The following is a 26,060-nucleotide window of genomic DNA, read 5'->3' on the forward strand; positions in this document are numbered from 1 at the left end:
TAAAGTCATATCTAGGTAGAAGAAAAGTAGGCAGCCTTCCATATCCACAGGAGATTGTTCCAGGACTGCCCCCTCCCTTGCTGCCAACATCATGGTATATAAAATGACATAGTATTTGCATGTAACCTACACATGTCCTCCTATATGTGCTAAATCATCTCTAGATTGCTTAGGATATACAGTATATTAGAAATGCTATGTCAATAGTAGTTATTCTATTGTTTAGGGAATAAATACAAGGAAGAAATCTACACATGCTTGTTAAAATGAAATTGGGTGTTTGTGTGTGTGTGTGTGTTTTCCATTCTGTGCTTAGTTGAATCCATAGATGTGGAGCTGGAGGGAAATCATTCATGCCTGAGGATGAGGGGATTGAGAAATCTGTAGCTCCTTTTTGACTGTCTATTCCTGACAATTTTGTTATCTAATATCCATATCCTTGGGGTTTCTGACTGAAACTTCCTATTTGAAATCCTATTTCACTTGGATTTGTGGACTAACTACTTCTGGGATATGATGTGTTATTCTTTTACTACCCTAACAGATTACATGTGCCAATGTTTTCTTCAAGATTTTGAAGTCTGTGTTCCTAAGTGGTATTGACCTATGTATGTACTTCTTTGTACAGACCTTGTCCACGTCATGTAGCAGAGGCAAGTTGCTTACTATGACTTGTCCATGCAAGAGCATGATCCGTTGGGTGAGACAGAAACAGGTAAGCCCTACACCCCAAATCTGCAGGAAGTAACTGCATATAAGATGTGATTATAGCATTCTGGAAGGTTCTCCTCAGGCCTCCATCTCAGCCCTTGCCATTACTTCCATGCTGAATGAGGCACCAAACCCAATACTGGGTTCAAGGAACCTGACTCTTTCCCCAGCAAGACCTGGGAAGTGAGCAGTCATGTTTGGCATTTTCCCAGATTCGCTTCTTCCTTGCCCCCTGCTCTTTTGCCCTCACATGCACTCCTCCTAAACCATCAGCAGAACTTCCTCTTTCCCCTGCTTTCTCTCAGGAACTTCCTCTACACAGCACTCTTGCTTCCTACCTTGGATTTGCCTTTCCCTACTTTGAGTCAATAGCTGTGCAGGCAAAGAGAGTACCAGGGGAATCATCCGAACTATTATGGGAACACATCAGGAGGTGTTTCTCTAAAAATACTTTAATTAGCTTGTTTACGCTTAAATCTAATACACTTATTGTCTTATACTTTTGCTGCTAAATCAGAACCCAATCACAGATAATCTTGCTCTATTACATTGATGGGAAACACCATGTCTATGTTTCCAAGTAATTTAATCAGCTTATTAAAACCTAGACTGATAGCTATTACATGGAGCAGCCATGGCTAGATGCCTTGCTTATTCCTAATTCTTGCAATAACCCAGTGGAGTAGAATATACAGTTCTATTTTCACCTGAAAGATAAATAAATAAAGATAGCTGTGTTCAGATACAGATTAATTTTTCTTTCTTTTAAAAAATTTTGAAAATTTTATTTTTGGGGCCCAGCAGCGTGGCCTAGCGGCTAAAGTCTTCACCTTGAGCGCCCCAGGATCCCATATGGGCGTCAGTTCTGGTCCCGACAGCTCCACTTCCCATCCAGCTCCCTGCTTGTGGCCTGGGAAAGCAGTCGAGGACAGCCCAAAGCCTTGGGACCCTGCACCCGTGTGGGAAACCTGGAAGAGGTTCCAAGTTCCCGGCTTCGGATCGGCACAGCACCGGCCGTTGCGGCTCACTTGGGGAGTGAATCATCGGACAGAGGATCTTCCTCTATGTCTCTACTCCTCTCTGTATATCTGACTTTGTAATGAAAATAAATAAATCTTTAAAAAAATTTATTTTTGAATGTTGCTTACCTAGTTTAGAGGGATGGATACTCACGTGGGCCTCTGATTAGTGTGGAAAGGGTCAGATACAGAGGAAGGTGTGTAGGAAAAATGTTTCAATTTTTTTTCTCCGGTGTCCATAGTAGAGGAAAGGGAGGGGACCACTCCATGACAGGCTAATGTCTCTTTCTTTAAAAAAAAATTTTTAGTGAAAAGTTAGATTAACAGAGAGGAGAGACAGAGAAAGATCTTCCATCTACTAATTCACTCCTCAAGTGGCCACAAAGGCCAGAACTGAACCATGCGAAGCCAGAAGCCAGGAACTTCTTTTGGGTCTCCTATGCAACTACAGGGTCCCAAGTCCTTGGACCGTACTCTGCTGCTTTCCCAGGCCACAAGCAAGGAGCTGGAAGGGAAGTGGGGCTGCTGGGACACTAACGTTGAGCACCCTTAAGGAATCCCAGTGCATACAAGGCAAGGACTTTAGCTACTAGGCTACCATGCGGGGCCTGACAGGCTAATATTTCTAGGGATAGCAACATATAGTGACTTGAATAAGGTAGAGGTTTATTTGTCACAAAATACAGGGTGCTTGAAAAGTTCCTGGAAAGAGATATGGTTTTATCACAACATACAATTTCATAAACCTCTAAAATTATTTTTATTTACCTATTTTCATTTTCTTTGAAAGGAAGGAAGATTTCATTTCCTGGTTCCTTCCTCTAACGCCTGCAATAGCCAGACCTGAGCCATACTGAAGACAGGAGCCAGAACTCCATCTGAACCTCCCATATCAAAGTTAGGGATTCAAACAATCGAGCCGTTGTCTGCTGCTTCCCAGGATGTGCTGTAACACAAAGCTTGATTCACAAGTGACTAGGGACTCTAGCACACTGACATGGGAGGCAGACATTTCAATCAGTGTCTTAGTCACTGTGCCAAATATCAGCCCCTTGCATGAAGTTTCCTAAGATTCTCTCATGTGTGTATTTCAAAGTATTTTTGGCACCCAAATAAATTTGTCCCTTAATCCCATGTTCCACGAAGCTTTCGAAGTCTGCTGTACAACACATGCGGGTAGAAGATCCACATTGGTGGGTGACTCCCGCCTGGACAGCTGTGCAGGGCCACGGTGTCTTCTGCCTGGCTACTCCACCACCACCTAAGGTGCTGTCCACTTCCGTGTATTAAATGATGACTTGCACATCAAATCTTCCCTCCAGCCTGCACAGAGGATGAAGGGGAAGACAAAGAACAGTCAGCTTTGTCTTTAAAGAAATCATACAAAATACCTCAACTCACATCCCATTGTCCAAAAAACGTTGTCACTAACTACAGTTACAGCGAACTACAGGAGACAGACATTGTGCCCTCTATTTTCAAGGCCATAGGCCAAGGTAGGAGCTGGGGGCGGACAGGTGTGGCAACGATTTTATGATAAAAAGTGGAAGCAAATTATGTCTCTTGGGAATTATTGAGGTATCTCTGCTACAAAACCCAGTGTGAGTCTCTCAAATTCTGAGTCATGTGCCCAGATGAAAAACTGCCTTCCGCATCTCTCGTGTGGCTAGCAGTAACCTGTTAGATGTTAGCAGGAGTCCTGAATAGGACTCCCTGGAAAGTTCTGGAGGCCTCTTCCCTTCAGCCCTCCTGCTTAGGAGGGCGTTGGTGGCTAGGTCTTCACAAGCCACATCTGACCACATGAGCAAGCACATAGAGACCATGTGCTAAAGATGGGGACCATGCAGGTGACAGAAATCTGTTAACTATGACAATCACGGAGCTGTTGCCCCAATCCTGAATTACCTGATTCTGCACTGCTTCATTCAGAGAGAGGAATAAGCCTCTTTCAAACTTAAATTGTTTCAGTTAGGAACAACTAGATACAATTCCTAACAAATTCAAAATATTTGGCTAAATGATATAGCTAAATAACTAATAGGGTATATATAATTGAACTTACCTTGTTATAAAGCCCAAATTCTTGCCTTTCCAGAAGAAATGTTATCTATTACAAGACAGAAGTAGCATCCTTTTGTAAAGTAGCCTGAATATAATGAAGAAATCATAGTTGGCTCTATCAGATTTGAGGAAGTTTTATTTTATATACAGAGTCTCCATTGCTGTTTTTGTTCTTCAAAATGAAACCTTAAGTGTCAGAGTTATGTTGAGTACAGCTGCCACCTGTGATGCTCGTTTCTTCTGTGGGTGCCAGTTCTAGTCCTGGTTGCTTCATTTCTGATGCTGCTCCCTATAAATGTACTTGGGAAAGTAGTGGGAGAAGGCCCAAGTGCTTGGGTCCCTGAACCATGTGGGAGATCCAGAGGAAGCTCCCAGCTCCTGACTTCAACCGTTATAGCCATTGGAGAGTAAACCAGCAGATGGAAAACCTCACTTACTCTCTCTCACTGACTTTCAATCAATAAATATTTAAGGAAAAAGCCCTTTAAAACATTTATTTGCTTATTTTTAATTTACTGAAGAGACAGCGAGACAGAGAAAGATCATCCCTACATGCCTGCAGTAGCCCAGGCTTATCCATCCCAAAGCTAAGCATCTAGAATCCCACACAGAATCCCACACAGTCTCCCTTGTGGGTGGGGCAGAAACTTAAAGATCTGAGCAATCGTCTGTTGCCTCCCAGGATGCACATTAACAGGAAGCTGGAATAGAAGCAGAGGAGCTGGGATTCAGCATGGAATGCAAGAAGCAACCTAACCACTCTACCAATCACCTAACTCAAGAGTTCTTTATGGGATAAAACATTCATCTAGTAGAACATTTCTTTGCCCAATTGTATGCAATGTAGAATTAAAGAAAAGGAATATGAGCAGAGGCAGGCAAGCAAAAGGAGGAACTAATATGAAGGAAAAGTAATGGAGAATATTTTTGGAATGTATAATGTTCTATATGTTAATGTAATTTCTTTCTGTTTGGAAAAAATCCACACTTGCTCAACTTAGAGCCCAATACATTGAATCTGCTTTACAATATACACAGATTTAGTTCTCTGATCTACATAATTGCTGGAGGAGGCCATAGAGTATCAGGACAAAAAAGACTTGAAGACAAGCAGTGGCGCCTTGAGAGCTGTCACAAAGCCACAGGCCATGATAATGGTCTTTGTGTTTGGAGACCGTTTGATTGGAGTAGGAGATCAACTCACAAACACTATTTAACCTATATACTCCAAATGGCTGCCAGGGCAAACATCTCTGAAATAAGTGTGATACCTTTTTTTCTTTTTGATAAAATACAAAAAAGAAAAAGACATTTTAAAAAAGACTTTATGATCAGCAGCCTGTTGGCTGTTGGGAGGTCCCAGGCTGGGTCAAACTCCATGCTTGGAGCCATGATTCCAGCCACCGCCAACATGCGGTGAGCTGTCCCTGGGCCTGCCCGAGCTCCAGAGGCTGCTCCCTTCCTGGGGAGTACACTGAGAGGGGAATTCTGGAGAACAGGGCGGGCCTGGGCCCCACCTGCCACCAGCATTGTGCAGTGGGTGGGATCAGGAGGGTGCAACCTTGGGGTCTGGGTGCGAGAACTTCCAACAGCCTGTTGGCTGCTGGCAGGTCCCAGGCTGGGTTGGACTCCATGCTCAGAGCCCTGATTCCAGCTACTGCCAACACACGGTGAACTGTCCCTGGGCAGCCAGTGCACTATTTGGCACCAGGCTTGGCCTGCTGGCTGCCTGGTATGAATTACCAGGGGCATGAATTGCTGCCTAGGTACCTTCATGTTGAGCCCACTGTGCTTCTGGGTTGTGAATCAATCCTGAAGATTTCCAATGACAGAGCAACTTTTCCTTGAAGGTAAGCAAGGGTACTGAGACCTGGTGGTTTGGAGGAGAGGGACCAGATGATCTTTATGGGTCAGACTGATACACCAGCCTCCTTTGAGTCCCATGTAGAACTTGCTATCACCGAACGATGCTAACCAGCACATACCAGTCCATGCAAAAGCTTAGGCTGGGGACTTATCTAGCAGGACCAGATCCTAGTACCTGACAGAATGTTGGATCAGGGGACAGGTCACATTAGGCAGGGCCATGACATTAACCAGCACACAAGAGAACCATTTCCAGGGGCAGATTCTGTGGGAGATGTATGGGCCAAACCCTGTGGAAATACTAGTCCCACTGGTTAGTTCAAGAGTTGGAATGGTGATGGGCTGAGCTAGGTATGACCAAAAAACCTGCCACCACTAACGGTGGAGGAACCAACAACAGTCTGGGCTGGTCAAGGCAGCAGCAGCCAAATGTGCATGCTAAATAGGGTGGGGGATGGGCCGACGTTCACCAGCTCATACAAGGCCAAATGGAAGGCCAGACTATGCTGGACACTGGCCTAACACCCACTGGCAGGTATGAGAACTGGGTCTGGAGTGGGTCAAGTGCAGGAACTTGGGAAACTCCCCTAGTGGGTCATAGCTCCTGCTGGTGAACATGTGGTCCAGACCTGGGGGTCGGACAAGCTGGACAAAGAAGCTCCAATGGCTGGCTAGTGTGTGGGTTGTTTATGGAAGGGAGTGGACAGGCAGGGCCAAGCAAACCTTAGCTCACAAGGAAGAACAGAAATTAGGATGGAGCACAGGTCATATCGAGCTAGGCTGTTGCACCTATTGGCCTGCATGAGCCAGGGACACTAGGCCACAGCACCTAAGGCAAAGGCCAAAACAGGTGAGGGGCTGAGCCAAGCTGGGTCAGAGCAACCACTGGCATGCGTGTGATCTGTTGTTGGGTACAGGCCCAATTGGGGAGCTAAGAGACACCCTTGCTGTGTGGGGGTTCCCACTAGTGAGTGCAGGGGCTGGAGTGGGGGCTGTGTTCTAGTCTGGACATGGCTGCAGTCTCCCTTGGCACAAGTGTGGACTGGGACTGGACACACCAAGCCGAGATAGATTCCAACACCATCTGGTGCTCTGGAGGACCAGGATAGATATAGGACAGACTAGGCTAGGTCTCTGCCCCTACTGAGCCATGTGTGAGCTGTGTCAGGGTATGGACAAACCTTGGCTGGGCTGAAACATCCAACAATAAAAACAAGAATGGGTTGAAGGTTAGTCAGGAAAAGCCACTGTTCCTGCTAGGACAGGAGGTGGACTAAGTAGGACTGGGTCATGGACCCACCGGTATGCGCGAGATCTGGCATTGAGAGAGATTCTAATGGAGGAGCCTGGGCAACTCCTCTGGCAGGACACAGTCCACAATAGGGAGCAGCCCAGATCAGGCCAGGGAAAGGTACCCACCAGCATACATTTGGCACAGGTCAGGGGCAGACCAGGCTGAACCAGTTCACATCACCCGCTGACGATTTCAAGCACCAGAACAGTGTGGGTCGTGCCAGGTTGGTTTGTACTCCATGCTCAGAGCCCTGATTCCAGCTACTGCCAACATGCGGTGAACTGTCCCTGGGCAGCCAGTGCACTATTTGGCACCAGGCTTGGCCTGCTGGCTGCCTGGTATGAATTACCAGGGGCATGAATTGCTGCCTAGGTACCTCCATGTTGAGCCCACTGTGCAGTCATCAGGGATAGGGTGCATGCTGGGTTGGGCTAGACTATAACTCTCACCAGCGTCAGCTGGAATTGGGGTGGGCCAGCCGGGCCAGGCTACAGCACCCACTGGCAAATGCCGAGGTGAGGTGGGCCATGCCAGACTGGGCTGCAGTGCCCAACCAACACACGTAGGAACCAGAGAGGGAGGGGGTAAAGCTGGTAGGGGGAATGTGAAGGGTCTCCCTGCTGGAACACCTTGCCCACTGGAAAGCGTGAGTTGGGATGGGGGCAGACCAGACAAGGCAGGGCTACAACACCTGTGGGCCTCATATGAACCAGATCAGGGAAGCGCCAGGCTTGGTTGACTGTCCCTACTGGTGCAAGCATAAATCAGAATGGGTGAGGGTTGGTTGGACTTTGCTGCAGCATCAGCTGGCAGAGGCTGGCACTGGTGGCTAATTCTGTCAAGTTAAACTACAGAACCACCCGGAAAGTGCATGATTCGGGAGTGGGAGAGGCCTGGGAGGGAAATAGTGGGCACCTCCCTCTTGGGTTACCCCTCCTACTGGAGGGCATGAAAACCAGGACAGGGGCTGGGGTGGCTAGACAGAAAGGCACCCAACAGCATGTGTGTAGGCTGGATAGTCTGGCTGGTTTGGGTTAAACTACGCTCCAATGCCCATTGACATGTACGAGAGCTGAATGGGATGATGAAAAAAAATTCCAGTTTCAGAAAACCTAAGATCCCATTTGCTTTACAATTGTTATGACTGATGTTTGTGTGCTTTTGACAGTACCATTGCATTTGTAATAGTGTCATTACTTTTTGCTGTGACATGTTGGTAGGGTGTGTGGAGATAGCTGGGTAAGGGGGTGGCGTTGGGGTCTGAGTGTCCCTCAATATCCATGTGATTATAGAAAGTAGGGTCCTCAAGAGGGAGCTGCCCTCATGCAGACGACTGGTGCTCTGGCCAAGTAAGAGGTCCCAAAGAGCTCCTTTCCTTTCCTTTCCTTTCCTTTCCTTTCCTTTCCTTTCCTTTCCTTTCCTTTCCTTTCCTTTCTTTTTCTCTTCTCTTCTCTTCTTTTCTTTTCTTTTCTTTTTGTAATTATTTAATTTTGACAATCTTTGCATAGTTGATTAGGGAATAAAGGGCCAAGGGCTACAGGAAAGTGGGTAAGACCTTTGTTCCCACGTTATTATTACTGTTATTATTTTTTTTCTGTATCGGGGGTAAGGGGAAAGAAAAAGGGAGAAGCCCCACCTAGCCTACCCCCCATCCCAGGTCCCCGATGTGAGGCTGTGAGGATCCTGCTCAAGTAGTTTTGATAGTTCAACAGTTATGAATTGCTGCCAATCTTGCCATTCCAAGTATGATGAAATGTCTCCAGAATCCAATCCACTGGCTGGGGCAGTTGATTGATTTGTTCTATCTTCCATTCTATGTTGTAGTAGTGGGTATCATCTGTAGGTTCCGATGGACTGCCATATTCTCCATGTGCACCTGGATATGCTGTCCACTGCTCCATTTGAACCTCTGAGGAGGCTCAGCGTTGACACATGTACTCCATGGTCAGACCATGGAACCTGCAAGTCTCTTCATGGTTGTGGTCCTGAATCTGGCAGTTTGATTGCAAGGATCCCCAAAGAATCTTCATCTGAAGTGATCTCAGGCCTGATTATTGTGTGTGCTTGCCAGTACAGGGTCCAGCACAGTCAATCACCTCAATCATTTTATGCACATGTTGGTGGTTGGACTTGCTGGGTCAGTTCTGTTTCCAGTCGTGTCTTCCACACAAACCAAAGAGCTGCTTTTCTCTTTCCAGCAGATAACCTGACACCAAGTGTGCTCATGCCTCAACCTTGGACTTCTCAGTTTCCAGAACAGCAGGAAATAAATCATTATTGTTTATAAGCCATCCTGATTATGGTATTTGGTTGTAGCAGCCCTTCTAAGATGGGTGGGGAAGGCTTGTACCCTAGCCATTTGTTGTGCTCGTGGCATCCCTCTGACATAAAGCCAAACAGAAGACAGGGAGCTGTTCCTATTTTCCTAGGAGAAACTGGAAGCATTGAGCCGCTGCTAGCCCACTGGGAAACTTTGAATTTTAAAAAGTCCTCTTCTGGAGTCTGCTACATTTCCCCAGTGAATGGTTTGATACTTTGTCCTCCTCCGGGGGAACACGAGAGAGCAGGTACACAGCACAGTGAGCTGGAGTTCATGCTAGACTTTAATCCTCATGTGGGTCCTCATGGGATGACCTTCTGCAGTGAACAACCTACTCATCGGTATGCAGATGTTCCTGTGAGAGCATCTGAGGTGCTCCCAGGTGCTCCTCCTAACAGACCACTCGGAGGAAGTCCAGGAAAGCAGCTACAACTCAACTGAATGTGCAAGGGCTCAGACCATGACACAGCTTGTTTTAGCCACTGGCAAGCACCAGGAATCCAGCTCATATTAGGCACTAAGAGTGCACATCTGGCTAGGACACAGTCTACCTGTTGTGAAGGAGCTGATGGAGGCAAAGCCTTGAAGATGGGATTTCAGGTTTCTGTAAGAAGTATGAAGGTTCAAAAAGAGCTGAAGGAGGGGAATGCATGGTGTGACAAGAACAGAAAAAAGGATCATTTACCCCAGACCGAGCCTGGGGGGATTTCCTGGAGAAGGTGCGGCCTGACCTGACTCTAACAGGTAAAAAAAGGTGAGAAAGACCCAATATGAAATTACTGGGGTGGCATATGACAATGCATGGTTAAGGCATTTCAGGCAATTGAAAGCTGAAGATCCTATAGGGCCTCACCTCATAGGTCAATAGGGGTAACTGGTGGCAGCTGTCCAACATCACTGTCAGCCATTTCTTCTCTTCCTCTTAGGCACTGAAGCCCTTCTGTCTTCCACTGAATTTTGGCCAGGCATGTATCCTTCCAGCTAGGAAAGACATCTACATACATCCTCCAGTTACCTTCACAAAAAGTATGGGCCTGAATTCTAGCCAGTGAACTCTGAAGGGAAGTTAGAAGTATAACTTTTTGTTTCCATTTACGTTTTTAAAATTTTATTTTAGATTTATTAAAATTTGATAGGCAGAGAGCCACAGCAAGAGAGACTGAAGGTGGGTAGACACAGGAAGAAAGAGAGCTCTCATCCACTTATCCCTCACTATAGCCAGGATTGGGCTGGGCAAAAGGCAGGAGCCTGAGCACCGTCTCTCAAGCTGGCAGCAGGACCCAATCACTTGAGTCATGCACAGCTTCCTGGGGGTTGCATCAGCAGGAAGCTGGAGTCAGGAGCAAGAGTCAGGTATTGAGCTCTGGCACTCTGACACGAGACATGAACATCCCAATCGCTAGGCCAAATTCCAGTCCCATGAGTATAACTTTCATATTATCTCATTAATAAAAAATCACTTGTTCTCTATTTTCTCCCTCCATTCTTTCTCTTTGCAGGGGTCTAGAACAAAAATATGGTAGCATGAGCCAACCTCAACTATTCAAGCAATGATCATACTCTGGGGTGATGGCAAACCAAGACAAAAGGAGCGTGCATCCCAGGGTGAGCAGTGAAGCAGCTCACCACAGGCATCCACCTTACCAGACTACTAAGTGAGAAAGAAACCAGCTTCTCATTAAGTCACCATCTTGGTGGAGGAGGGTCTTTATTATGGCAGCCTGTACCCCCAATGAGAAGAGAAAAAGCGTGCTAAGGTTTTTAACGTAATTCTTTCTCAGAAATGGCTAAGGAGCTAAGAAGAGTTCAGACAACAAATATCTATCTTTAATGAGTACAGCTATATGAGGCTGGGCTGATAGCAAGATAAGCAGTTATGCAGCCTTGTCTCAAGAGAGATAGGGCAATCTCTTTGAAAATGATAAATTCTCAGAGTGGGCATTGTGGTTAAGCTGCCACTTGGGATACCGACATCTCATGTGGGAGCACGTGGGACCTGTCTTTTGGAAAATGAGCCTAGAAAGCAGCAGATGATGGCCTAAGCACTTGGGTTCCCTCTGCTCAATATGTGGGTGAGGCAGAGGGAGGTTCTGGCTCCTAACTCTGCCCTGCCCCAGCCCTGCCTGTTAAAGACATTTGTAGAGTGAATTAGCAGAAGGAAGAACTTTCTCTTCCCCCCTCCTCTTTCTGCCTTTCAAAGACAGAAATATGCAGAAACTTGTAAGAAAAAGAAAACTATAAACTTACAGTTTGTTCTGGGAGTCGAGTTCACCCAGAGCTAAATCAGCCAGCAGCCCTCTGAACATTCTGCTTGCACTCACCACGCAGTCTTCAAAAGTAGACTTCAGGAAACCTGCTGAAGGAGGGGCACTTCTCTGACTAGTTCTGTCTTGTCATTTAGTATTAAATATGTTTGACAACTAGGATTTTTTTTTTAGAAATAAAACTTCTCTACTTCTTGGAAAAGTTGAATTCTCTAATCAGAAGACATGGCTTACTAAACACAATAATTTGCCCAGGGTGCAAATTTGGAGGTCATATCTGGGATGAACTATTTCTCTGAGAAATGAAGGGCTGAGGAATTTGTATGGTGCCTTGGGAGAGAGAATGAAGAGCCCCGAGGCTGGAGGCTTAGGAAGTAGACAGGAATGGGAAAAGATCTCTAATAGTAGAACCAGGCAGAGTCCTCTGAGGAAGAGTTTGTGAGGGACTTCCAAATGCCCCATTGTAAGTTTTATGATATAAATTGTGGCTCTCCTTCTGTAAATTCTAATTTATTCACCAGGACCTCATGTGAGAGAGTTTGGAGGATGTGAGTTTAGATAAGAGGGAAAAGCTAACATCTGAATTTCATGTGGTATCTGAAGACAACACCAAGAGCAAGGCAGACAATGACAATGAAGACAAATACCATAGATTCTCAAGTATCTTCCTTTATTCAGCCATCTCAAATCTATGTCTACTACATGAGTATAATCTAAGAACTACCATTCACCCACCAAACAATGACAGAGTTCCATTTCTGAAATAAAAAATGTTTATGAAAATTCAGAAGTGCAGTACCTTCCCCTAGCTAAAGATGGGACGAATTTTATGGAAGGAAAGTTGCATTTGCACTGGGTCTTGAGGCGATGGCAGGAATCACTCACGTGAAAGTGTTGCAAAGTCAACGTCACAATTTAAAAAAAAAATAAGTACATACCAATAGTTACTGTGTGCCATTCATAATAGAGCTCAGAGGAATGAAGAGTAGTTTGTGTTCCCATGCTTCTGTTAAGTCAGCTCCTGGATTTTTCTATGCATTCCATTATCGGTTTGTCACAATTATGAGATTGTTCTTGGCCACATTTCTGTGTGGCTAGTTTTTCTGTCTTAAATTTGTGTGTGTGTGCCTGTCTGTGATGGTTCTTTTGCTCCTTAAGTGTACTGTTTTCCATTTTAACCTGTTAATGAAAATAAATTTCTCTAGTTTATTGAAGTCAGTTAAATTTTAGTCTTTGCAAATCCACTTGCTTGGGGTCATATGTAACACTTATGAAGACTTGCTTTCTTTCCAATATTTAGACCCACAGCTCAATATCTTTCTATGCTAATAAATAGTGAAGGTTGGAGGTGAAGAAAAAATATGGTCCCAGAATCCCCAGGTTACAAACACCTAGCAGATTGACCGCAGTTTCATCAACTACAGTTGCAATGATGTCCCTAAGAGGACAGTTCTAATGGTCATTGGCAGGTAGCTGAGCAAACAGTGTGCATGATGCGTTGGCTCCTGTTCCTGAGAGGTTTAGTCTAGAAGAAGGGACAAGTAGACAAGGCGCACCAAACTGTTTGGCAGGGAATGTTCTGCTCATTTTTTGCCAATGTTCTATCCTCCTAATGACCACCTTCAGAAAGGAGGAGAGATTATCCAGGTACAAAGGAAAAAAGGTTTCAAGCTCCTACAATACTTCTGATACTAAATGTATGAGCCTCTTCCACACCAATCAATTCTCCAATTCTCTACAGACACCAGCTAGGTATCCCATGATATTCAATTCGATGCTGACACTACCCACCTTGAGTTAACATCACATTCCACAAGTTAAGGGTTCAGTCCCATAAAATGATCCCTGCCTCAGATTGCCATTCACAATCTGAGTTTCCTGTATTTCTGACTGGCTGTAAATCAGGAGTTTCTATGACCTCCCACCATACATACACACAAACACACCTTGGGGATGTGAGAATTGCTGTAATGTCTTGCAAAGCTAGGGAAACACTGCACTTACAGGAGAGTTGCAAAGTATTGGGTCTGTTTGAGTGCACTCCCTTCTAACACATTGATATAGTCACCAACAAAGAAACGCGTAACTGTTTGGAGTTTTGAGGAAGCTTAGAGGATGCAGCAAGTTAGAAATACATAACAGGAAAGTTAGAATATACATTTCTGGGGTGCAACGTGATGGCTCAATTGGCTAATCTTCCACCTGTAATACCAGCATCCCATATGGGCACCAGTTTGTGTCCCAGCTGCTCCACTTCTGATCCAGCTCCCTGCTTGTGGCCTGGGAAAGCAATGGGGAATAGCCCAAAGCCTTGGACCCTGCACCCATGAGAGAGACATGGAAGAAGTTCCTGGCTTTGGATCAGCTCAGCTCTGGCCACTGTAGCCACTTGGGGAATGAACCAGCGGACAGAAGATCTTTCTGTCTCTCCTTCTATCTATAAATCTGCATTTCCAATAAAAATAAATAAATCTTTTTTAAAAGTAAGAAACAACATTCATGCACCCACTGCATAGTAAGCCAATTATTGACACCAGGGTGGTAGAAAATAGATGTTTATTTTACAGTGCTGCAGGGCAAGGGATTGGACAGGATAATCCAGCCCGATGGGTCAACAAAACACATACTATGGAACAAAGTGGCCAATGTAGAAGGCAGAGTCTCATGTGCCCAAGTCCATGTGTGGTCAGAAGACAGTTTCTGAAATTACTGATCCATAGTGCACTAGGTCATGGCAAAACGTGTGTGTGAAAATTTATAATTCAAAAAATTCACTAAAGATTGCTTGGAAAACAACACTTTTGAAATTCTCTGCAGACAGAACTTTTCCAAGGGCACATCTTAGTGATAAATTCACATGCCTGCAAAATATCTACATGGATGCCTGTACCTTTCCCAAGATGACATCTCCTGCTTCTAAGTTGTCACTACCAAGCCTTGTTTGCTTCCCTAAGCCAAAAGAAAAAAAAAAGACACATGTTAATGAGCAAATGCAGTCTTCAAAGATGGCTAACTTCAATTTCGCAGTAATTTGGAAAGGAAAACCTGGCTTCAAGCACTGTTGTTTGCAGGCAAGATCTGCAACTGGCTACAACCAAAGACAGGGTTTCAAGATGACTCAGTAGAATAGCCTGGGGGAGGCCAGGAGAAGGGAGGTCAGGGGGGCTTTCTAAGAGGGGTCTTAGATCCACTATTTATGACTTAGAGGTTGTGAAGGTCTAAAGCAGCTGCCAACGAGGAAGGGACATGCAGCTGAGAAAACCCAAGCAAAGGGAGGTGGTCAAACTCGACTTGTGCCTTCCTCCGCCACTTGGCTTCAGGCCAGGATTTGGGCAGAGAGATCTTCCTTCTTCTAGGGCTAGGGTCCAGCTGGGAGTCCAGTCGTGTGACCTTCGTTCTCTCTGGGACAACCCTGAGGCCCTGTCTAGGGCTCTGCAGGCAGATACCTGCGTCTGGACCCCCCAGCCCTCGGGTCCACCTTTAGAGCGCACCCATGGCCCACCGTGTAGAGAGGTCCGCCGGCTTGGGCACCCTCTCCGCCCCCACAAAGTCGTCGCCCGGGTCCCCTCCCGCGCCAGCCGCCACACCCTGGCCGGCCGCATCTTGCCCACCGCGGTCCAGGGCATCGCAGAGATGTCCTCCTCCCTTGGCCTCGCCAACGCACGGGTTTCTGGGGAAGAGGGAGAAGTGGGGAACCGAGAGTCCTGTCCGACTTCTTTCCTCTGGCCGCCGCAGGCCCCCGACCCGCCGCCCCTCCCGGCCGCCGCCGGCAGCCCTCAGCCCGCCGCCCGCCGGGGCCGCCTCTGCAGCTGGCCGCGCCGGCCGGTGCCCGCCGCCGTTCGCTGATTGGCTGGCCCGGGACGGCGGCGGCGCGGAGTGGCCGGACCGATTCGCTGGGTCAGGGCTGCAGAGGCGCCTGGCGCACCGGCGGGAGCTGAGCCCCAGCGCGCTCGCCCTGCCGAGCCAGCGGCCCGGGGCGCCGAGGGGGTCAGCGCCGCACGGGGCGCCGCCGCCTTGGTCGCCATGTGCTCCCAGCTGTGGTTCCTGACGGACCGACGCATCCGCGAGGACTACCCGCAGGTGCAGATCATGCGCGCCCTCCGGCAGCGCTGCTCCGAGCAGGACGTGCGCTTTCGGGCGGTGCTCATGGACCAGATCGCCGTCACGGTCGTCGGCGGCCACCTCGGTGAGCGAGACGGGACCCGGGAGGACAGGGAGGCGCTCCGAGGTCCCCGAGAGCCGGCAAGGGTGGGCGCGCTCACGGGCCTCCAGCAGCTGTGTCTCCTTGGGGCCCCGCACCCCCAGCGGCTCTCCCCCCCTCCACACCACTTGAGCTTGGAGAAAGCTCCTAACCTTGACGGTTACCTACCGCCGGCTGCCCCGAGGCTAGGATTTGAGAACGAGATTTAATTTACTTAGGGACTTTTGTTTTTGGAAGAACCCAGATTCGTCGGACGCGGGGCTCCCAGGAAAATCAAGGTGCAAGCTCGGATCGATCCCCAGTCGGTTTTAGGCTGAGATAAGAAACCCGCCCTACACCTGCAAAAATTGCGAATAAGACAAAGGTTTGGAAAAGTTTTTCTGGAGTGTATACGCCTCAGTAATGCACTGCAGGATAGTATTCCCAAGCTGGGAACCTACATACGGGGGAAACCCAAGACGGACTGGCGTCATCTCTTGGCTGTAAAGTGGCAGAGTAGACCTTTGAAGGGTTTCCTTTAGCTCATCCTCCCCTCCCCCTGCCCTACTCCCAAAGTGTTGAGTTCCAGAAGAGCAGGTTCAGGTACAATCAGCCTGGCCTCACGGGTCACTCCACTGCTGTGTCCAAGAGGCTTTCCTGGGCAAGACATGGTTATCAACTGTGACGTGACCTCAGAAGGCTGAGCCTGTGTTTAGATATCTCCAATTATCCTTAATTCAAGCCTTTTCTGACTGAGGAGTGGTGGTTTGGAAAGTTTCCATAGGGTTTCCATCTAAGTGTCTCCAGTGCTCCCCTGGGGGTGTGTCCAGACATTTCAGGGGGTCCAGGACTCAGGGGGTTAGGCCCAGTTCAAGGTTCTCCTTGGGATTCTATTCATGTTATTGCAACCCTATCTAGCAAGATTAGCTTGGAATTTGTTACTTTTTTTTTTTTTTCAGCAAAGAAAGGAGATTCTGATTTCTGGACAGACCTTTTGCCAGCATCCTTTTGAGCATAATGGGTTTCTGAGTGGGAGGTCTTTCCTCCACAGGTGTGGTGTATCCATGCTTTCTGTAGGTAGTTGTCAGGTGGTGTGCCCTGCTGAGAAGTACCCTGCAAACGCTGGGGGCCTTGCACTTCATCTTCAGCAGTGTCCTCCAAACAGCAAGGGTACTTTCTCCTTGATTTCTCAAATTTGTTGTCGTCGGCTCAGGTAGCATCTGAAAGGGGAATGTTGCAGGCCTGAATTCTTATCACAGCCTTGCTCTTAACAAGCTTCTTGGCTCTGCTTTGGGTAAGCCGCTTGATGTGTTTGATTCTTCCGTTTCTTGCCTCTAAAACCAAGGTCTAGGGGTCATCCAGCCTGAAAATGTCCTATTTAAATTAGATCATCTGTTTTCTTTTGCTGATCTGGATGGAGCACTTAATTTTTACATCCTCCCGGCCCCAGGTTGAGTTTGCTTATTTATTTATTTTACAGCTTGTAAAGAGGCTTTTTTTTTTTTCACTTACAATAACCAAAATTCCCCCATCATGCTGCTGCTGTGTGCCCGGCACAAACTTGTTTAAGAGTAAGGAAATATTTAAAATCCTGATTAAAAAAAAATAGCAGAGAGAGAGAAAATTAATCTCTAAGACCTGATTTAACTTTAAACCCTTTGACTCCATGTCTTAAAATTCAGTAGAACTCATGTGTTAATATCTCTATTTGTTCAAGTTAGGAGTTACTTTTTTTTTTCCTTTTTATGAATTTATTTTACTTGAAACCCAGAGTTGTAAGATGAAGAGGGAAAGACAGGGGAAGGAGAGGAGTGGCACACTCACAGAGGGAGGGGAGACAGAGCAAGAGCACTTCCATCCACTGGGTCACTCCCCAGTGGCCACAATGGCCAGTCTGAAGCCATTTCCAAAGCTTTTTTGGGTCTCCCATGTGGGTGCAGGGGCCTAAGGACCTGGGACTTCTCTGTTTTCTCAAGTCTTTATCAGGGAGTTGGATTGGAAGTAGAGCAGTCAGATCTGAACCAGCAGCCATAGTGGATGCTGTCGCTGCAGGCAGAGGTTGAAGTTACTTTATGCTAGAGAACCAGTGTGGGAGTTACTTCTGTTTAACTGAAGAAAATCTACACAGCTGTTGGGGACTATTGATGGGGAAATTAGAGACAGGTGTTTTCTGATGTGGCTTTTTGTTTTTGTTAACTCGAAGATAATCCCACAAAAAATCACAACCCTCAGAAAAAACTCATTAGATCACTGTTTCTGCTTCCAGAATTATGAGAAGGTTGGTATGCTGAGGGTGAAGATTCATGAAGGCACAATAAAATAAACCCCTTGAAAAGAAGGACGTCTTCTGTTTTGTTTATTGGTGTGGTGGCGATTCGAATAGTGCCTTGCCATCATAGGCTCTCCACATTTTTTCAAGTTAGTAAAGATGTGAGCTGCTTTCCCCAATTTCCTCTAACGCTAAAGGAAACTCTTGGAAATTTGCAGAGCTAAAGTATTTCTCTGAATAAGATGCCAGAATTCACCAGCTTTGAAATATAGACTAGATCGTTATGCTGATGTTAATGTGATTTCACATTTGAGTATTACAGAATGTGAGAGCTGGACGTTATCCTAACGTCTTCATTTTATAAAGAACCTGACACCAGAGAGATGAAGTGACTTCCTTAAATATGGGCCAGCTAGTCAACAGTTGTTAATGAGCCTGCTCTCCTAATTCCTAGTCCATTGACACGGAAGCAGAATGCCTTAGGACACCTGCAACCAGTGGAACCTTCCTCAATAGATGTGGGATTGCGGCTAGACATGCCTTTGCATAGGAGCTTTATGGTTTAGCAAATTAAATACCACTGTTACAAAGCCTTCCTGGCGTCATTCTGTCCTGCTGCTTCTTAAATTAGCACAGGAGTATAATGAAGGAGTCAGTTTGGAACTACAAAGTCCAATGCCTCAGCCAGTTGTTAAAATTGGACCCTAAGCTTTCCTCTCTGGGAGCCCAAATGCGAGGATTAGAATTTCAGGTTATATATGGAAATAGGATTCAAAGAAGAGATTAAAAGTTTTGGCTTGAAAGATGGCCTGCCATTATCTTGAATAAGATTATAATCATACATATAATCTAAAAATGCTGCACAAACATAAGCCTTCATGATTTAAAAACATTTACTTATTTGAAAGGCAGAGAGAGAGAGAGATTTCCCATCTACTGGTTCACTCCCTAATTGCCTATCACAGCTGGGACCAGGCCAGACCAAAGCCAAGAGTCAGGAACTCAGTCCAGGCTTCCTGTGTGAATAATAGGACCCAAGTACTTGATCCATCACCATTGCTTCCCAGGGTGTGAATTTGTAGCAAGTCAAAAACAAGAAGCTGGGGACTCAAACTCGGGTATTTAGATATGGGATATAGGCAACCCAAATGGAATTTTAACTGTTGTGCCAAATGCTGCTTGTCCCATGCTTATTTTTAATACAGTAATGTACCCTGCTCAGCATGGGTTTGGGTGGGGAGAATGACCTCCGGTGACTGAGGCAATCCTGTATAAAACATCATCTTCTGTTTTCGGCTATGTGTGACGCTATAAAATGCATGCCCACATCTGTTTGCTTCTGAGGGTCTGCAAATTCTCCTTTCTGTCAGCAAATATTTACTAATTGTGTTTGACCCTAGACATAAGGTGTTGAATTTGATCAAAAGACATGTGATAACACTTGTCGCAGCAAGATGTATTGGGTGGTTTTTCTGTGTCAGCCATAAGTCTAGGTTCTCTTTACAGGTCTCTGGGCAGGGAATTAGAAACAATGTGCAGTGATTCTAGCCTAAACACTTTCTGTCTCATCTCTTCCATTCTTGCCCATGCATTGTCCACACCAGCTACACCGTGGCCCTAATTCCCTGAGATGCCCATCTTGCCCCTCCTGCATGGAGAGTATCAATGAAGGTTAGCACAAGCCACTCATCTCCAGATAATCCTTCTCACATTCTCTGCCCTGTCCCAGGTAGTCATGGTCCTCCATTAACCACCAAATAGCATTGCCCATACCTTTGAAAGTGGCATTCATCGTATTTTATTACTATTTATTTATTTACAAGGTTTATCTCCCCTATCATCTTGAATAACTGGAGATTTCTCAGATGTACACTCTGTAACTGGCACATGTGGTCTTTGGGTCATATTGGTTGGATGACTGAGTGAGGGGTCGCAAAGGCTAATTTGAAGTACATGCAGCTTTTAGGGTTCTGAGTTTCTGTGTTTGGAGGCTAGCAATTGGATGTGAAAATGTTCCCATAATAAGCTATAACATGAGGGTAGATTCACTGGTGAGAATTAAGTTCTTTGGATACCCCCACAGGTCTGTGTCATTAACTGGCTGAACAAAGGAGTGCAAGTCACAAACTTAGAGGCAGACACCGAGACCGTTGCAATGAGTCTGACCTGGAAATGAGGCTGTGTTACAGTGTGTTTCTTAGGAGCAGAATGATTCAGCATTTCCTCTCTCACTTATAGCCATGATAGCCATATGGAAATTTCTAGGTCAGCTTCTTGCTTTCTTTTTTGCATTTTTATTTATTTTGTGTATTTGAAATATAGGGAAAATGACAGGCAAACAGAGAAAGCTCCATTTTGGGGTTCACTACCACAAATGTCCACACAAGCCAGAGGTAAGCTGGGGCTGAAGCCAGAAGCCAGGAACACCAAGCAAGTTTTCCACATGAGTGGCAGGATCCCAGTCAGTCGTAAGCCATCATCACTGCTTCCTAGGGTCTGCATTCAAGGACAGCTGGGCTTGAGAGCAGAGCTGTGTATGGAATCCAAGCACTGACACAGATGTGGGTATCCTAGCCCAAGTGTTAAGCCAAACTCTCACTCCAGCTCAGGTTCTTCCAAACAAGCTGTTCTAGGGTCTTATTTATTTCTTTGTAGTAATTAAGTAAGTGCGATTTAGGTGCAGTGGTTAAGGTACCACGTGGAACACCTGAATCCCATATCGGTTCAAGCTCTACTCTGCTCCTGATTCTGGCTTCCTGCTATGCACACCCTGGGAGGCCGCCACTCAGAAAGGGGACCACACCAACTTCAGAACAGAGAGCTTCATCTTTCACCTCAGTTCCTGCTGAAGGCCTGTGCCCACGACCTTGTAATCCAAAGGACAGCATTAGATAGCACTAGTAGAAGGAAAAGGACAAAGGGGGTGGAAGTATATCCTAGTTCTGAAATGACACAGGTGCCGCATGAATACGCTTTACCCCAAGGGTTCACTTTGGTATCTGCAGACTGACTTCCAGGGCTGAGCATGGGCTGGATGTTTAGTTAATATTTCCAGCAGTAGTTTCTGGGAAGCAACTCATGAACTGTGTTAGGAAAAGTTCTAGAACTAGTAAACTGGGGTCCTTTGTGAACTTCAAAGCCCAGCTCATCCATTTCTAAGGCACCTGTTACTGTTGCCATAATACTTCTTCCAAATTTGTCAGGTTTGTCTGCTGGAAGAGACACACAGCTCAGAGATGTCTGTGTGACCCTCACCTTGCCCCATCCCATAGCAGCTGGGAGTCCCTTGAACATCAATGCAAATCTCACTTTGTTCCTGCCTGGTAGCCTTGCCTAGCCACCTTGTCACTTGCCTTGAGAAACTTCACTTTGTTAGTGGTTTACATTGTTTTAGTGCAAACCTAACAGCATGATCCAAAATTATTATACTATTCAAAATTAACAGAGAAGACTATAAATTAATGTAACTTTGAGTTGAGGAATTCACAACACAATTTTTCATTCCTGTGATTTGGTTAATAATACTTTAGTATTTTGTATGTGTTTTAATCTTCACAGCAATCCATTGTAGTCAACAAATGTTTGCTGAGTAGTTATCCTATGTCAGGTGCAGGGCCAGGCACTAGAGAGATCATGAAGCAAAAGAACAGATGCATCTTGGTCCTTATTGTTAGGATTTCATTCATTCACTCATTGACTATGTCAGAAAATGTCTGTGGACTGTTTAGTATGCTTAAGTGCTGCTCTAGGAACCAAAATAAAACAGGTAGAAATTTTTGCCGCTCAATGAAATGACATTCTAGATAGAGTAGATGGGATTATAAATATATAAGTAAAATATATGGGAGTTGGGTGTTTGATGCAGTGAATGAGGAGGCTCTTTGAGATGCCTGCATTTCGTATTGGAGTCCCTATGTTGAATTTCCAGCTGTGCTCCTGATGCAAGCTTCATGATAATGAGCACCCTAGCAGGTGGTTGCTCAAGTAGTGGATCCCTGCCATCCACGTGGGAAAACTAGATTGAGTTTCTTACTTCCAGCTTTGACATAGCTGATTGAGAAATCAACCAGTGGATGGAAGATCTGATTGTCTATCTCTCTCTCCCTCTCCCCCTCTGTCACCCTCCTCCCATTTCTCTGCATTTCAAGTAAGAAATAAAACAAGTAAACATATGGTCTATTTATGGAAAGAGAAAAGGAGGAAGAAAACTCAGGGAACATTGCTAGTTTCTGGAGGTGGCGAGGGCGCTGTTATTTTCCATAGGTTATATTTAAGAAAGAACCTAAAGGAGGTAATGAAGCAAGCTATTTGAATGTGTGGGAGTAAAGTGGTTCAGGCAGGAGGACGGTGTGACAGAGCCCAGAGAGCTGAGGGATCTGAGGAGAGGAGTTCAGAGTGGCAGGTGGGTAGGGGAACAGCTATATGGAGCCTGGGGTCATTGAAGAACTTGGGCTTTTACTGTGGCTGAGCTGGGAATCCTCAGGTTTTGGAGCAGAGCAGTGGTAAGCTCTGTCCCATGGTTTCCAGGGGTCATCCTCACCACATTGTTGAGAACAGACACCTGACAATAATGGCAGAGAGATGGCTTAGGAGGACATTGCTCCGATCCAGGTGAGAGGTGTTTGTTAGCCTAGAATGATTTCACGAGAGGAAGGGAGAAGTGACTGGGTTCTGAAGACAAAATTATCAGGATTTTCCCCCAGTGGATCAGATGTCAGGTGTCCAGGAAAGACCAGTCAAGGAGAACCCCATTAATTTGACCTGAGCATCTAAATTAATCAGGTATGCCATTGACTGACCTGGGGAGATGAGAGGAGTGGGTTCAGGCAGGTGATGAGTGTCAGGACTTAGCCTGAGGTCCCGTGAGATGTCCAGGCAGAGAGGTGAAATGGGAAGCTTGCAGTAGAGGTTGGAATTTCCAAACAAGGCCTGGCCTGGAGATATCAAAGTAGAAGCCTCCCTACCCATGGCAAGGAGAAGATGCGAGGGATGAGCTCTGAGCCCTCTGGTGTGTAGTGCTTAAAGAGAAGGCAGCAGTGAATAACTCTGTATGAAAGAAAGTGAAAAACAGGGAGGGTGTGGCATCCTGGAAGCCAACTGGAGAAAGCCTAGCATTGTGACACAGTGGGTTAAGCTGCAACCTGTGATGCCAGCATTGCATGCAAACACAGGATTGAGTCCTGGTTGCTCTCTGCCAATGCACTTGGGGAGGCAGCAGAAGATGTGCAAGTGCTTAGACTACTATCACTCATTTGGGAGACCTGAGGGGAGTTCCTGGCTTCAGCCTAGCTGTTACAGTCATCTGGGTCATAAACTTGTAGATGGAAGACACCCTTCTCTCTGACACCTTGCCTTTCAAATAAACAAATCTTTTAAAAAATTTAAATAAAAGATGATGTGGTCAGATTGTGTCTGATGTTGCTGGTAGACCAAGCAAGGTGAGGAATGAAAATTTGATTTTGCTGCATAAGTTCAACATAGCCTAGTAACAGTAACTTCCATGAAGTGATGGAAAATGATGACTATTCACAGCCTTGAGTGTTTCATCAGAAAGGGAATATGAAGATAAGATGAAAGCTCAGAATGGGTGTGGGATTGGGAGACTTTTCTCTCAAAGAAGAGGGAAATAGGGCGTGTTGCTATCCTGGTGTGGATGATCCAACAGCAAGGGAGAGACTGCTGAGCTAGGAGAGAGGCAGATGGCAAGAATAGTACCTAAAGTGCTGCAGAAGGGTTAGTCGAAGCTAGAAATAAGGGCAGTGCACCCTGAGTAAGAAGAGAAGTAATCTGTTTGTCACTGGTGTAAATAGATGATTGACTATTAGAAGCTCCCAGCTTCTAGATTGCTTTAAGTTTTTATATGGAAATAGGGTGAGAATGAGAAAGTGAAGATTTAAGAAGTGAATGTTTGAGATGGTCAGAGAAAAGCATGAAATGGACTAGGGAAATACACATAATTGCTAGGTAACATCGAGGATGCTCTGAAGACCAGCTTGTATGTTGTGCTGCAGGTACATTCCCATTGAAAAGGAGGGCACAGGAGATTCAGCTGGAAGGTTCGGACTGGTGTTGTGGTTTGGCCATCAAGGAATGGGTGCAAAGACTTGACACTAAAGGCAAGTGGGAGACTATGGTGCTTGACTATGGAGTGTGAATAGCGTAAGAGAAAAGAAGGTCTGAAAAGAGTGAGAGATATTAAAACTAGGCAGGATGCACGCATGGCAGTTCCTGGTGGGATCAAAGGATGGTGGGGGAACTAAAGTAAGCTGGAAAGATGGGAGGCACCTGTTGGAGATTGGGAATTATGGTGATCTCATAAAGTCTAGAATGGAACTGGCAATGATGATGGGGGCCAGAGATGGTAAACAAGATGCTTCGAGGATGGGCCACAAGAACCTGAGATCCATGTGCTGAAAAGATCTCCCATGGAAACATTGAAATGTGAGGCTGGAGCTAAAGCTTCCACAGAAGAGAGTGATTGGACAACTCGCACAGGAAGGGGGTGATATGCTGTGTGGTTCTGGGAGAGTCATGCTAGCATTCTAGGGAACAGTGAGTTATGGAAACTCTGGTGAGAGAGGAAGCCATCCATCCTAGCATAAGGCCCAGTCATCTAAAGGGAGAAAGAAAGAAAGCAGCCACAGCTTGGGAAGGCAGTTAAGAAAACCATGACATTGAGCAGAGATGGGATTTCATGAGACCCAGGACAAGAAGGTGAGAGGAAGAAGAGGTTTGCTGCCCATTGAATGAGTCCCAGGGGACACAATGGAGAAGGGAAAGAATGGAAGGTGGGATTGCAAAAGGCAGTGTCAGAGTCACATGGGGTCTAGTGTCCAGGGAAATAGAGTGGTGTTGGAGACTAGAATCTTGAGTGACTGACATGAACAGTGGTGAAAATTTGATCAGTTTGTCTTCACAGTTACAAGGATTGCACTGGTGAGGCAGTGGTGGAGAGGGGAGGAGGGTTTGCCAAGTGCTGGCATCCAGGAAACTGAGACCCAATAGCTGTGTCTTGCCAAACTTAGTGACAGCAAGGAATTAAATCATGTCTCTGGCTTGAAGGCCAGGACTGAACTCTGACATAATTACCTCTCGTCTGCTGCTGCCTCAACTTCTTGCCTTTGCCTTTGCTGGAACTAAAACTGGCTCCAAGATATGACTGAATTGACACTTGTGAGCTCCAATGCCTTTGCCAGGGATTTGTTTCTGAGGTGGATATTATGCATTTCCTGGTTTGGCACATTCCCACAGGGCCCAGTCATCAACATCTCCTGTCTGGAATCTGCCTTCATTCCTTCTCTCTAGGCAGAGGGAATCACCCTAACTGCTCCTTGCTATGTAGCTCTCGCAGGGCCCTGATGTGTAGGTTTGTTGAGCACTTAGCACGCGGTGGACTCATCAGTGGCCTTTTCTGCCTGCCCCATGCCCAGACATAGCCACTCTTCCGAATACCTGGTGCTCTGTGCAGAGCACCTGACATTGACTGCAGTTGTGTGTTGTCTTATGAAATTCCAGGGATCTGTTTCACCCATACTATTCCACTCTCATGCCCTTAGATGATGGTACCTGTTCCTTACCTATCAGTGGCATTCCCCTGTCCTTTTGGCCCTTACCATGTGGCTTCCCTGGACTCACTTCTAACCACCAGCACCAGCACCTCTGTCTGGCTTCCTCTGGTTCCAGGAGCCCACATTGCCAACATCTGCATGGCAAACCAGAAGGGAGAGGGAATGAACGCCACATCCTCCAAGCAACATCAAGTGAAGGCTTGTATAAAAGTTTGTATAAAAGTGTAAAACTTTGTACAAAAGTTCTAAGTTACCAGCCTCCTCTCCCTTCAGATAGAACCACTGGTATGTGTGTACTGAAGCAGTTCCTTGAGTTCTCCAGTCAGGTTCAGCCCCAGAAGGTGATGGTGTACTTGCCAACACGCTCCTGTTATTTGCCACTTCTCCTTTCCCCCTTTCTATCCCTGTTTCCTGAAACAGGCTACTTTCACTTCAATTGTTGCCTTAGGATGTGCTTCTGCAGAAATCCCAACTAACACTGGGCTTGGCCCAAAGTAGGTGCTAAACA

At 46.1% G+C, this 26,060-nt stretch overlaps 1 protein-coding gene and 1 long non-coding RNA gene across 3 annotated transcripts in view; both read left to right on the forward strand.

The window, feature by feature from the left end:
* Positions 1–10,951, forward strand: part of LOC131482996 (uncharacterized) — a 32,228-nt gene extending 21,277 nt beyond the window's left edge. Inside the window, exon 3 of the long non-coding RNA XR_009247472.1 lies at positions 10,771–10,951. This is a non-coding gene — a long non-coding RNA (uncharacterized LOC131482996). The remainder of the gene's footprint in view (positions 1–10,770) is intronic.
* A 4,498-nt stretch (positions 10,952–15,449) lies between these two features.
* The window catches only part of RIMKLA (ribosomal modification protein rimK like family member A), a 31,469-nt gene continuing 20,858 nt past the window's right edge, over positions 15,450–26,060 (forward strand). For both annotated transcript variants that reach the window (XM_004591519.2, XM_058660845.1), the window contains exon 1: positions 15,450–15,721. In XM_004591519.2, coding sequence (XP_004591576.2) covers positions 15,559–15,721 — 163 coding nt within the window. In that variant the 5' untranslated portion in view covers positions 15,450–15,558. The remainder of the gene's footprint in view (positions 15,722–26,060) is intronic.

This window comes from Ochotona princeps, chromosome 2 (assembly GCF_030435755.1).
Source record: "Ochotona princeps isolate mOchPri1 chromosome 2, mOchPri1.hap1, whole genome shotgun sequence".
In the NCBI taxonomy this organism is placed as follows: Eukaryota; Metazoa; Chordata; class Mammalia; order Lagomorpha; family Ochotonidae; genus Ochotona; species Ochotona princeps.